This window comes from Falco peregrinus, chromosome 13, assembly GCF_023634155.1.
Source record: "Falco peregrinus isolate bFalPer1 chromosome 13, bFalPer1.pri, whole genome shotgun sequence".
Taxonomy (NCBI): domain Eukaryota; kingdom Metazoa; phylum Chordata; class Aves; order Falconiformes; family Falconidae; genus Falco; species Falco peregrinus.
The window spans coordinates 4,736,752-4,749,181 of record NC_073733.1 but is presented as its reverse complement, the minus strand read 5'-3'; the positions used below and the strand labels follow the sequence as shown (position 1 = coordinate 4,749,181).

General features: G+C 44.9%; 1 protein-coding gene across 4 annotated transcripts in view; it reads left to right on the top strand.

Moving 5' to 3' along the window:
- PAK3 (p21 (RAC1) activated kinase 3) overlaps positions 1-12,430 on the top strand; it is a 198,896-nt gene that overhangs the window by 174,381 nt on the left and 12,085 nt on the right. For all 4 annotated transcript variants that reach the window (XM_055817910.1, XM_005238245.4, XM_055817909.1 and 1 more), the window contains exons 6-9: positions 1,895-2,023; positions 3,009-3,171; positions 7,808-7,871; positions 11,637-11,685. In XM_055817910.1, coding sequence (XP_055673885.1) covers positions 1,895-2,023; positions 3,009-3,171; positions 7,808-7,871; positions 11,637-11,685 — 405 coding nt within the window. The remainder of the gene's footprint in view (positions 1-1,894; positions 2,024-3,008; positions 3,172-7,807; positions 7,872-11,636; positions 11,686-12,430) is intronic.

Below are 12,430 nucleotides of genomic sequence, written 5' to 3'. Positions count from 1 at the left end.
CATCTTTGAATATTCACACTTCAGATTTTCAATTGATGCACTTTCATTATCTTTAATAAAATCTTTAAAAGGAAGTTTGGGGTTCGCCAGAGTGCAGTAAGTCTTCCCAATAGTTTTTCCAGTGGGTATGGACACATCGGCAGCTGCTGTGGTATTTTGTTCTGGCAGACATAGGTGGTGAGACAGTCAAGATGTCGGCTTTCAAAAGTTACCGACTCAGAGGATGCTGCTTGAATGTTATAGCACAGGGAAAACAACTCTTGACAGGATCAAGTAGTCATTGGAATGACTTTAATTTCATTTTGCTCCTTAATGGGAGTCTTGTGTTAAATAACATTACATTGTATATGTTCTAGCTGCACAATTTAATGCTGTCAGACCAAGCTGGGAGCCCAATGGAAAAGACAGTTACAAGAATTGGACATAACAGAAGTGTGATTATTCCCTTGGTTATTTTTCCCTTAATCATCTTCTGGCCACATGTAAGCAAGGTGCTAATGATGCATAGAAAGCATCTGACGTAATGTCTGACAAAGTAACATTCACCTTCCCATTAGGGCACCCCTTGCTTGGCAGAGTTGGCCCTTTAACTGGTGTTTAGGGTGTCTGATGTATCGTTCCCTGCTTTGGCTGGATCAGTAGCCTGTCACCATCTACCTTTAAAAGCTGGGCAATGGAACGGAGCCTCAGAGAAAATGCCAGACTCTGCGTGTGTGTATATGACAGTGTGTTCAAGTACAGGTGACTTAAGGCACTGACACAGCCATCCATACAGTAACACACAGGCGTGAAGATTAGGTCTCCCTGGACCAAGTTGATGTTATCTTTAAAAGGTAATGCAAATGAGATGTGAATATGTAGAATAGCGCCTTTGATTTGCTTCAGTTCTCCAAATGGCTTGTAGCTAGCTTTAAAGCAGCAAACACTTTACAAGACACCTTTTAATTTATTTTTTGTTTCCCCAGCAAATCTGTGACATGATAGAACCCCCTGCTTTGAGTAGCCTCTGGGACTGGGGGGGTGGGTATCGACGCACCTAACTTTAAATATCTGTGCTGTAGACTTCAATTTGCATGTAGACAACTGATCAGCCAGGCTTCCCTTGGCGGCCCTGTATTTGCAGTCTGCCTGAAGGTTGACTGCACCCTGGCAGTGGCTTTTATTTTCTGCTGCCAGTAACGGGAGCCTGGGGGAGCAGTCAGGATGCCTGCCTGGCAGCTCCGGGCAGGTCGGCAGGCTGAACCTCGCTGCTGAGGGCTGCGCTCGCTCTGCGGTACCATTGTGGTAAGAACAGGCAAACCGTGAAAAGCTCAATTGTTCACTGACGATTAGGTAAAGAGGATGGTGCTGAAAAAGATGCTGCTAAACAGGCAAATTCAGTGTGGTGGAAGCGGGCAATATGATTATTCCGCGGGTAAAACAGTAAAGAAACAAATAGCCTTTCTCTCCAAAATCAAATTCCCAGCAAGACGATGAAGGAGGCTTTGCACTTCGAAGTGTGTTAATTAACCTAGCCAGTAGACACCTGTTAGCTTAATTAACTGTTACCATTTCTGTAGACACAATGCCAAAGCAATTAACCAGCAACTAGATGTGATTTCTAGTGATATATTCAAGTATTACGTTTTGTGAAATTAGAAATTGACTAAGCATGGGAATGATTTAGTTGTTTTTAGCAAAAATGAAATACGCCAAGATGAATTAACAAAACAGCGTGGTAATTTGTAACCTTTAAATTGTGTTGTGCTGTGTGTGAATTAGAACTGAGGCTCGTAGGACTGTAGGCACATCTTGATCGGTTTCTGATGTCTAAGCAGACTAAAGTTGTGGGTGATTATCGAACCTCCCAAATGCTGGAATGGTGACTGTCACTCAAGCTACTGTCTGTCCACAGAGCACAAAAACAGCATCAGAACCCCCGCTAGCTCCCTCTGTTTCTGAGGAAGAGGATGAAGACGATGAAGAGGAAGATGACAATGAACCTCCACCTGTAATTGCGCCTCGGCCTGAACATACAAAATCAGTAAGTCCCAGCTTCGGTTAGCGCTGTATTTGATGTCGTTCAGAGCTGCATGTTTCTTAGTCGGGCAGCACTCGCCATTTGGGGATGAAGGCTGAGGGTTGGAGTCCTACCATGACATAGTGTTTCACCCAAGCCACTGACAGCAGAAAAATCTGGTTTGAACTTTCACATTGAGCTAGGAGTTTCCTGTGATTCTAATAGGGACCATGAGTTTGTCTTAGTATCAGGTAAGAAATAGCATTGTGTCTTTTAATGCCACCGGTGTAAAAGTGAACAACTGTGTCTGAAGTATCTGTGTAAGCTCTCTGTCATCAGTGGAGAGAGTGGTCATCAGACACAGTTCATGCCCTCGCAGGATACGTAGGAGAAACTGTTCCCTGGGAGGTACCTGTCCCTCTCCACAGACTGTGTAAGGAGCTAGGAGAAGAGCTTAGACTACACCTTCAACTTTTACATGAGTGGAGTTTGGTGGGAAGAACCCCACGCAGCTAGGTGTTGTAAAGAGAAGGTGCCTGAAGGACTGGAACACGGTTCCTAGTGGCCACTCCCTAAAGGCTGGGACACTGGTGAGAAGGCAGTTCAGCAGTCGTGATCAGAAGAGGGAAATGCTCCCTGCTTCTATTCAGACACATACCAACTGAAGAGTCATTTTGTTACCCCTGAAAACACATGAGCATCAAGGAACAAGGCTCTGGGGCCCTGGCCCTGGCCAGATCTATTTCTGTATCCTTAGAACGCAGTAAATTCATTGTTTCAGTCATCTTTCAGAAAATTAATGAAAATTGAAAATGACAGTGGCTGTGAACTTGTGTAAAACTAGCTTTCATTTTTGCCTGCGTCGTTTGAGAAGTGGACAGCAAACACAAACATTTTAAGAGCCCTGGATGTGGCAGACAGCATCTTCCTAAGGCTTTGCATTTGTGATAGGATCTCAGGGGCATCTCTGCAAAGCACCTTTCTGACACAAAATAATTTCTTGTCACAGATCTACACACGCTCTGTAATTGAACCTGCCGCTGCACCAGCACCAGCTAAAGAAGCCACCACTCCTCAACCTGAGAACTCGAACACGAACACTTTGTACAGAAACACAGACCGGCAGCGAAAAAAATCCAAGATGACAGATGAGGAGATCCTAGAGAAACTGAGTATGTTTTCTGCATTTCTTGTGTGATAAAGCAGTACCGCATGCGTGCCTCGGGATTATACGTACCAAGTGGTCGTCCTCTCTTTAGTGGCAGTCACTGACGACTCCCTACACAAAGTGTTACTGTGGGAGCGAGAGCACGCTTGGGGTATTCCTCCTGCCTCTGAGGGCAGCTGTGACCGGGGTGGATGTGCCTGAGCTTCCTTCTGTGCTGAAGGCAAGAGCAGAGATTGTTTCTGGTTGAGCAGAAGGCCGTGACCTAGTGAATGACCTAGTGAACTCCTGTGTGCCGATGGACAAATTGAACGGAGTATTAGGGTTACTAAATTCTCTTCACACTCCTGACTTTCTCACCAGTCATCAGAACCAAATTATTTTCCAGAAATGTGTTCGAGTTTTGGTTGGTTTTTTTCAGTTGGGTTTTTTGTTGTTGTTTTTGTTTGATTTTGGTTTGGTTTTTTACCAGTAGACATCTACAGCACTACGCTGTTGCCTTCAGCCTGAAGGAGCTCTCCTGCCTCAAATATTGTATTGGTGCCAATTTTATGATTGTTGTTACTACTAATAGTTTTGCTAATATATTTGAGTTAGTTTTTGTTAGAAGTCTACATTTTTGTCAGAGAGAACTCCTTTGAAGAAACATCAGTTGACACCATGGATAGAGAGGAAGAGGTGTTTTCAGTGTGTCCTCCCCTTCAACAAAAAAACAGGCAATTTTATAACAATCCTTTTTTTTTCTCTCTTTTTTTGTCTTAGCATAAAACTGCACTGCAAGCATTTCTCAGGAGCCAGCCTCCAGCACATTCCCTGTATATTCCTCAGACACGTGGCACTTTGTCATAGCTGCTTCCCAGCCAGTTAATACTATTAGAAACATTTGGCCCCAACCCCCCGTGCAGATCATACTCTAGGATAACACACCAAGTCCTTGTGATGCTGCGGTACAACCAGTTTAATCTGCTTCTGGCATGTAGTAGCTGGCAGTGCTGTGTTCTCAGATAATCAATTGTTAGGTTCATAACATAGTGAAGTTTACTCTGTGTCTACCATTAACTGTTAGGACAGAAAGTGGATTGATCTACACTTCCTTGTGTTTGATCTCAAAGTCAATAATGGTCCGTCTTTAATGGGGCAGCTGTTTGTGAAGGGGTGCAGTCTGCCTGTGGCTTCTTCACAGTGGTTGTCGGTGCTCATTGTTGTGCTACACCAACCTTTTTGTCGTACCTGCCCTGCCGCTGATGGCTGGTGTGACTGCAGAGGCTCAAGCCTTCCTTAGCTGAGAGATTTCAGCTGCCTGTGTAGAGTTTTTTGCACCCTCAGCAGGTTGACAGAACTATAAGGAGCTGTATGCCAGTGGCGTTAGGGTCTGTCCAAGGGGTAAGTTCAGTAGCTTTAGCTGAGAGCACACTGAAATAAACTCCAGAGCAGGCAGTTAGTTACCTGCAGGTATGTAAGCCTGTAAAGGGAGGAATTGTAGCTTCTTCAGCTGAGGCTAAATGTTTGAGGCAGGCTTTCGCCATGAGATCGGTAGGTACCCTGCATACATGAACGTAAGTACACGTGTCGTTCCTTCACGCTTCTGCGTATGCCAGATGGAGGGCTGAGCCCTTGAGTTATTGTGTGTAATATCTTTGAAATATTACATGCTTTCATGCTTTTTCTTTCTTAAGAATTTGATACCAAGTGAGCAAGGTCTGAAGGTCTGCCTTGGGCAAATTGTGATGTGGACAGTGAAAATCTTTTTGTGCTTTCTTGAAGCTATGTGAAAACAGGGGATGATGCTTTTCTGTTATAGACCTGGGGTAATTATATTTAAGAATGTCGTGGTTGTTTTTTTACTGTTTTGTTTTGTTTTAACTTGTATGACGTCTCCATCTTGCCTACTTCCCCCACAAGTGATTTTATGCTACTTTTGGAAGATGTCCTCTGCCCTCTTTTATTTTAGATTGCTTTCATAGTTCTTTTTGGTTTGAAATAACTTGGGGTTTTTTAGAGCCACTTTCATTGCAAGTTTTACTAGGGAGTAAAGCCTGTAATATTGAGATAAGATCAAACAAAATTCTGTCTGTAATGAAATCACGAATATGTTCCACTGTAATTACAAAACAGAAGTGGCCCAGTTCTGCTTTCTTAGCCACTTAATTTAGGACTCAATAAAGGAAAGTGCTTAAAGACATCAAATTGCTGATAGGTTTATCTTCTGTCTGGAGTAGGGAGTGCCCCTCTGAACTGGAGGCACGTACCAGTGACTTTGTTGATTTTAGTGCTGTCATATTTGATGTGCATTGGCTTAAGCACAGGAAACCAGCCTCAAACACAAACTTGTGAAAACAGCTACTCATGTTTTGAGGGAAAACTCCAGAAATCTGAACTGCAAAATCTCTGCCAAATTGGGAAGAATCTTTTTCAAAATATTTATTACGCAGTCTTTTTCTTGTGAACTTCTATGAACTTCTGATATCTGTTGTGATAGATACATGGTTCCATTAACTGGCTGAAAATAGCACCTAGCCAGACACCGACGGCACAGCGTTTTCCCTGTACCCAGCCCAGAGCAGGATTACGGCCGCGTTTGGTGTGGTACTGCAGAGTCTCAGGGGGATCCCTGTCTGGGGGACGGTTAAGCTCAGCAGTGTGAGCAAGGGGGTATGCTTTCTCGTCTCGCATCCCTTCTTCCAGTCAGTTAAAAAGGAGTCCCGGAGTCCTCCGGTCATGTTCTTCTTGACTGAAGAGTTATCTTTTAGTGGAGACCCGCTACAGAGAAGCAAAATGAAAGCTTTGTCTTACGGGATGTGTTTCATTGAGACGAAACTATGAAAAGTTAACCAGGTCATGAAAGCATTATGTCCTTGGCTCGGACTCAGACAGTCCAGTTACTGTAACCCTTGCAGGCTGGCACAGCAGGGCAGGACAGCTTCAGGCTACTCGAGACTGTAGCATCCTCAGCCAGCGGGCAGGCGCTCGCACTGCCATCAGCAGTGGGCACTGGAGTCCGGGCCGGGGGGGGGGGGGGGTGGGGGTGTTGTACTGTGGGGCGAAGGAAACCTCTTCTCCTGCAGCTCCCATTAGCGATTTTGCCAAGGCCAGCAACGTTGTTGTAGCAGGGAGTGTACCAGATGGTGTTGATGCCCCGTTTTCTTGCCATGCTGGCAGGCAGGATGCCTGGCTAGGCATCCAGTCAGATGCCCGTTTGGATGCTAAAGCCTTTTGCTCCAGAGACATGGCCTGGACAGGGGAGAGATGCTTGTTACTACTTACAGTGAGTGGTGCATCACCTACTCTTGTTTTGGATGCACAGATGAACAAATAAGTACATGTTTGTATTTGTGATACAGGAATATTGCCAGATCAGTCAAATAAAACATGCTGCAAAACATTGGAAGCCTTTCCTCCTGAACTAATCTTCTTAACGTGTTTGTGATGTACGTTCCAAGTTAAATCTTCAGAAGTCATTTGCATTGAGCCATCACCTTAAACGTCATTGTTTGTATTTTATCTAGGAAACTACCGGACCAGAAAAAACAATACTTTTTTTTTAATTATTCCTTTGGATTTGTTTTGAGTTTATCAGTTTTTGGCTCTTTCATTCCATGCAAGCACAGTGTCCTGATTACTGCTTTCTTTCCTTCCCCTTCACACTGCCTACACCTCTGAGTGGGCAAGAAGCCATCAAGCAGCGCATGCTTTAATTTTCACCTTCCACTGGCACATGAGCTCCACAGTGGCTGATGGAGTCGGACTGTCCCATGCCCTGTGCCGGCCGCTGGCCCAGCCTTCCCACTGCTGCAGCGCAGCCTGGCTGGCCTGGCTGCTCAGTCCCATCACCTGTACCCATGAAATTATCAGCATCTCATTTGTGCAGCTGCCTGTGTGAGGCTTCTGCCTGAGGAGTATCGCTCTTGTTGCCCATCGTGGCCCTGCTTGTTTGTGAAGATCAGCATCTGTGCAGTGTTGAGAGCACAAGTCAAATGCTAGTAACTGGTCCGGGTCAGGTTGAAGACAGGCAGTGTGGTCCTTAAAAATGGCACAAGCAAGGTCTTCAGAGCTCAGCCTGGTAATAAATTACGGGGGGTCATAGTTCTTAGAGCCCCATAATTATTGATTAGAACATGAGATGCTGTTCTTGAAAAACATAAAGGTCTTCTTTTGGCAAACAGCTGAGAGATTGAGAAATCCCCTTCTGGAAACACTTTGCAATATTCTTCCTGTTCTGAAAATGGCACGTATTCATAAAAATTGATTCCAGAACCCAAGGTGCATTTCATCTTCGGAAGTATTGAACGTTATGTTGAATCACACAGAGTTATTTTTCCTAAGAAAACAAAGGCTATGTTGTTCCAGCTCTCATTAATGTTTATAGACAACAAACACTTACTTGCATTGGTACTTGTTCTTTTCTAATATCTGTCTCCTGTGAATGTTTCTCCATGTTCTTCGTTTCCTGTCAAGGTAACTCTCCAAAGGACTGTAGAAAACCAGTCTTCGTGGAGGCTGGCTGTGCTACAGAGCTGCCTGTGGGGTGTTACCCAACTGACTACAAACAGTTCACAACCCCAGACCATGGGGCTGCATTTCTGACCTGCTGGAAGGTGGTACCTCTGTTTTTAAGTGAGCATCTTTCACTTTGTTTTTTTCAGGGAGCATTGTGAGTGTGGGAGACCCTAAGAAGAAATACACTCGATTTGAAAAAATTGGTCAAGGGTAAGTCTAATCACAGTTGCTTGTACAAAAACATGGGCCAGGTATTTTGCTGTTGTAATATCAAGTGTGAAGTTGGGCAAGCTTCAGACATGTTCAGACACTGAGTTTAGATTCTCCTGTCTCTCAGTATTGATCAGAATTTACGACTTTGGTAAGAAGGCATTATCAAAGACAACTTCATGCTGGCAATATCTTGCCTGCAGCAGGGAGCAGGATCTGGAAGATCTACTGTCCCTCCAGTGTGTGGCATGTTTGCTTGTTTTCTTATGAGGAATCATTTTTGTATGTTTCAAAATAATATGGCTACACTACAGAAAGGAGAAAAATCTTTGTTGCCTAAAAGAGCAATTTAACACCTGATAGTTGTCAGATAAATAACAGTTCTCAATAACATTTCTTTCAAATATTTTTGCTTAAAAAAAAATACTCAGTAATCAGGATTATAACCACATAGTTTAGAAACTGAAACCTAAGGTTGGATGATAAACTCTCTTTTCTAGCAGAGGTAGTTAAACCCCAAAAATTTAGTAACAAATGCAGTGGATCACAAAGTACTTCATTGCCTACCTGATGGCAGAGCACTTGTGGATCCTGCAGGTTGTAGGCGTTTACTGAAAATAATCAACCAAGCTATTCCCTTTTGAAACCAAACTTTGCTTGCATTAGGATTGATTTGAAATATTTCCTATGTGAGGAGGCAAGAGCAAAAGAAATTAGATCAAAATTAGGTGTTTGACTTGCATTTTAAATACGGATGGATTCCCTGCTTGGCACAAGTTTCCTTGGCTGCGTTGTAATTCCTGGAGGGCTAGTGCTGTTTGTGCAACACCAGGATCCCGCTGCTGTCGGTGTATGACAGGAGCTGTTTACTGACATCAGGAGATACTTCTCTGCCTGAACTGCTTGTGAGGTTTGAACTCGGGGTAGCATGTTGCTGACCTAGAACTGACATATACGGCGGAAAGCCAGACACACTCGTGCTCTTTTCTCCGGCAGGCTTTATCGCAGATGTATTTTGTTTGGTAGGGCGCTTGTGGGACCGTGTTCCTGCTCCATTCATTCTGTAAAAACCCTTTCTCAGATTCCAGCTTGCTTTCTACCCGAAGATTTGGTTCTTATTGTCATTCGTAAAGTATCGGTGGACACTTAGAGCTGTGCCAGTCTCCCCTAAGATAAGTGTCAACTGAAGAAGTGAGAGTCAGAATAAACATGTGTGTGAAGCAGATTATTGCTGTCACCATGAGTCTATGACCATCACCCTCACAATCTTTTATTTTGACAGTCCTAGGAGTGAGCTTGTACAGAGGTGCCTCAACAACTGGTGGAAAGACAAGTGGCTAATTTCTGGCCTGAAAGGGTATCTAGATTGATTTCCTCCAGCTTTTAGTACAGCCTGAAGATTGCACGCCCTTCTTACAGAGGAGCGCGTGTGCTGCCGTAACCAGCTCATGACTGTAATGCTGGTGGTCAATTTACAGTGATGGGGAAAGACCCTAAAGAAAAAAAAAATCATCACAAAGGTAATGAAACAGGATGAGGAGGAGGGACCGGACTGCTGCATGGCTGGGGTTAGCGTGTCTGTCTGCAGCAGGGCCGGGCTGAGGTGCACTGCCTTGGATGCTGCTGATGTGCTTAGTTGATGCAGGTGCCAGCTCCTGAGCTGCCTGCCCTTGCAGTGAGTCGGGTACAGTTATGCCAAAGGCACTGGCAGCGGTGGAAGCCAGTAGGTTTTTAGTAGCTGCTAACGAGAGCACTGCAAGGCAGCAGGAGAGGTGGCTGCCCAGAGAACTGCAGGTAGAAAGCAACTTCTTACTTGGGGAAAAGCAACTTGGCTGGCACGTAGCACTTGGTGGCTTCACGCGGCTGGTAAGTTAAGAAACAGTGGGATGGCTGTACAGCCACTTTGCAGTGAGCGGCAGCCAGCAGGCCTGTGCTGAGGAACAGGTCAGCTTCAGTGCCGAGTCTCTGGCTTGTCATCTTTCTCCAGCTAAGGACTGAAAATGCTGCTGACACCGAAGGAAATGTAGTTACCTGGTGCTTGACAAAGAGGCTGTGTTTGCTCAAACAGTGTTAGCTCTTGCGAGAAAGACAAATTATTATGGAGCTATGAGCAGCCTGGGTTCAGGTTGGTTTTTCTTTTTTAACTTGTACTGCTCTGCATCACAGTGACACAGATCTAATTGTGGGCCCTGGTACTTGCCTAACTGCGTTAAAACTAAGATATTACAGAAGCCTTTAAAAGTTCGATACAGATCAGAAATTATAGTGGCTTAGAAGTAAAAGTTTGTAATGCAGAATCGCAGAGCCCTTGCAATTCATTCACAGCTTTATTTAAATTACTCACCTTTATCTGAACTCTTCACAGATGGCCTGGAGCATACCAGAAGCATCCTAATTGAAATACCCGTTTTAAAATAAACCCTGATAGGACTTTGCTGAGGAGATACAGCACGGTATTAGCAAGTCTGAATAAATGGTGTTGGCTTTTTATGCAAACAAATTGGATTAATCTGGACAATTAGTCATAGGAAAATGTATTTGCATTTATATTAAAAGAATACATAGCGTGCCCAATGAGAACATTGTTCCCAACACAGACATACGGTCTCTGGTGCCTGTTGAATTAAAATGCTTCAGAAATATTTCAGCCTGCAGGTAAACAAACAAGCCGGGGGATCACGTAAAAACGAGCAAACCGATTATGGCTTTTTCAGTCAGTGGGACACTTGCTGGATGCACGTTCCCGTCTCTCAGAATTCCCAACCTGCCTGTCCCTTGCCTCGCTGCCAGCGCTGGCAGTGTAAGCCTGTGGTCAGAAAGAAGCCCCATGAGGGTTTACAAGCCTGCAGTTGGTTCGAAACCCAAAGGGATTTCCTCTGATCGTGGCCTTTCCAGCCCTTCACGTCATTACAGGGAAATAACCTCTTCTAACGAGAGGCAGGTGGCAAACCAAGTCCCAGGCTGCCTGGTCTGCAGGTGAGCGTGCCACTTAGTTCTGGTGGCTCTGCAACAGCACCTGTGTCTGCCACAGAAGCCAGACACAGACACCACGAAGGGTCCTTCACGCGTGTGGCACACCTAAGGGAAGAGCTGCTGACAGCTCTTGGCAGACAAAGAAGCTGCTTAAGGACTCTCTGTTTTGAGTAGTTCTCCGTTTGTGTGTGAAACAAAGTATCTGCCTTTAACCTGCCTTAGCTGGGACCTGCCGGGCTGGCTGGAGAACAGTTTCCTTGCGTGCCGGAGAAAGCTGTGGCTAGATTCTTTCCTCGACTGGCTGTCACACGTGTTCAGGTTCTCAGAAGGGCTGGGTGGTGTTGCTCGAGTTTTACAGATAGACTCAAATAAGAGGTCTGAGAAGGCGCAGCTAGACTGTATGTTACGTTCCCTGGGGAAAGCACACGCATGCACACAAAAGGGGAAAAAACCCAACCAAAAATCAACGAAGCAAAACTGGAGAAAATGGGAGAAGAATTAAATATATTATTTTCCAGTTTTTGCAGACGCCCCCCCCTTAAGTTTTGAACTAAGATAATTTAGTATGTACATTTGAGTTTTGCACCAGCCCTTTTTCTTCATGTTGGACATAAGTCTTATCTTGGATGCCCTGCATGGCAGAGGGCTGGTGGGCTGCTGCGCTGCGGGCTGAAGGACCGGGGGAACAGAAGTGTTCTACAGACACTGCAGGCAGCAGAGATCTATCTGGGCTGGCTTTCGTGTACAGGGACTAAGCTGCTTCTCATTTCTTTGCTGCTGTTTTGTTTCTAGGGCCTCGGGAACTGTGTATACAGCCATCGACATTGCTACAGGGCAGGAGGTAAGTGTCAAGAGTCCCAGCAGATCTGGCAGGGACTCAGTGCTTTCCCTTCTGGTGTGAACTGGGGAGGGGTCTTTTGGATTCTTTACTCAAGAAGTAAAGATTACAGTAAAGATCAAGTAGATCTTTACTGTAAAGGCTGTTCCTTTGAAGCGCAGACCAGTGTCAGCCTGTAAGATCTATCTTCTAGTGAGGCTGTTCCTCAGCACAGACTACTGTCAGCTGGCAAATACATCACCTACTGTCTTCAGCTTTTCCATGAAAGCTCTTCAGGGGCGATGTGGTTCTGTGCCTCAGTAACTGAACACTTACTGTGGCCCTCTGCTTTCCAGTAACCATTACACTGAGGTGTTGATTAATGCCTGAAAAGGTGCCTGCGAATTCCTGAGGGGAGGTCCTCGTCCCCCCGGAATCAGTAAGAGCCTTGCTGGTCTCTGTGCTTGGGCTGGTGCTTCACCCATAGCTTTTAAGTCCAATTGTAAGAAAATTATTTTTTTTACTTACTCTGTCTGCAGGACAAGTCTGTGCTCTCCACAGTGTCATTGGTCCAGCCTGGTGCTATGTTCCATCATCCCAGAATGGGTATTTTAATGGAGAGAAATCTGTAAAGAAATCTCGGCAAGCTTTTGGGCTGGCTAAAACCTATACAATTTTTATTGCCGTTGTAAATGTATGGGTTTAGAAATAGTTACATCTCTGCTTCCCAGTGGGCGTGAAGTTGTGCTATTGCAGAGAATATTGGTCT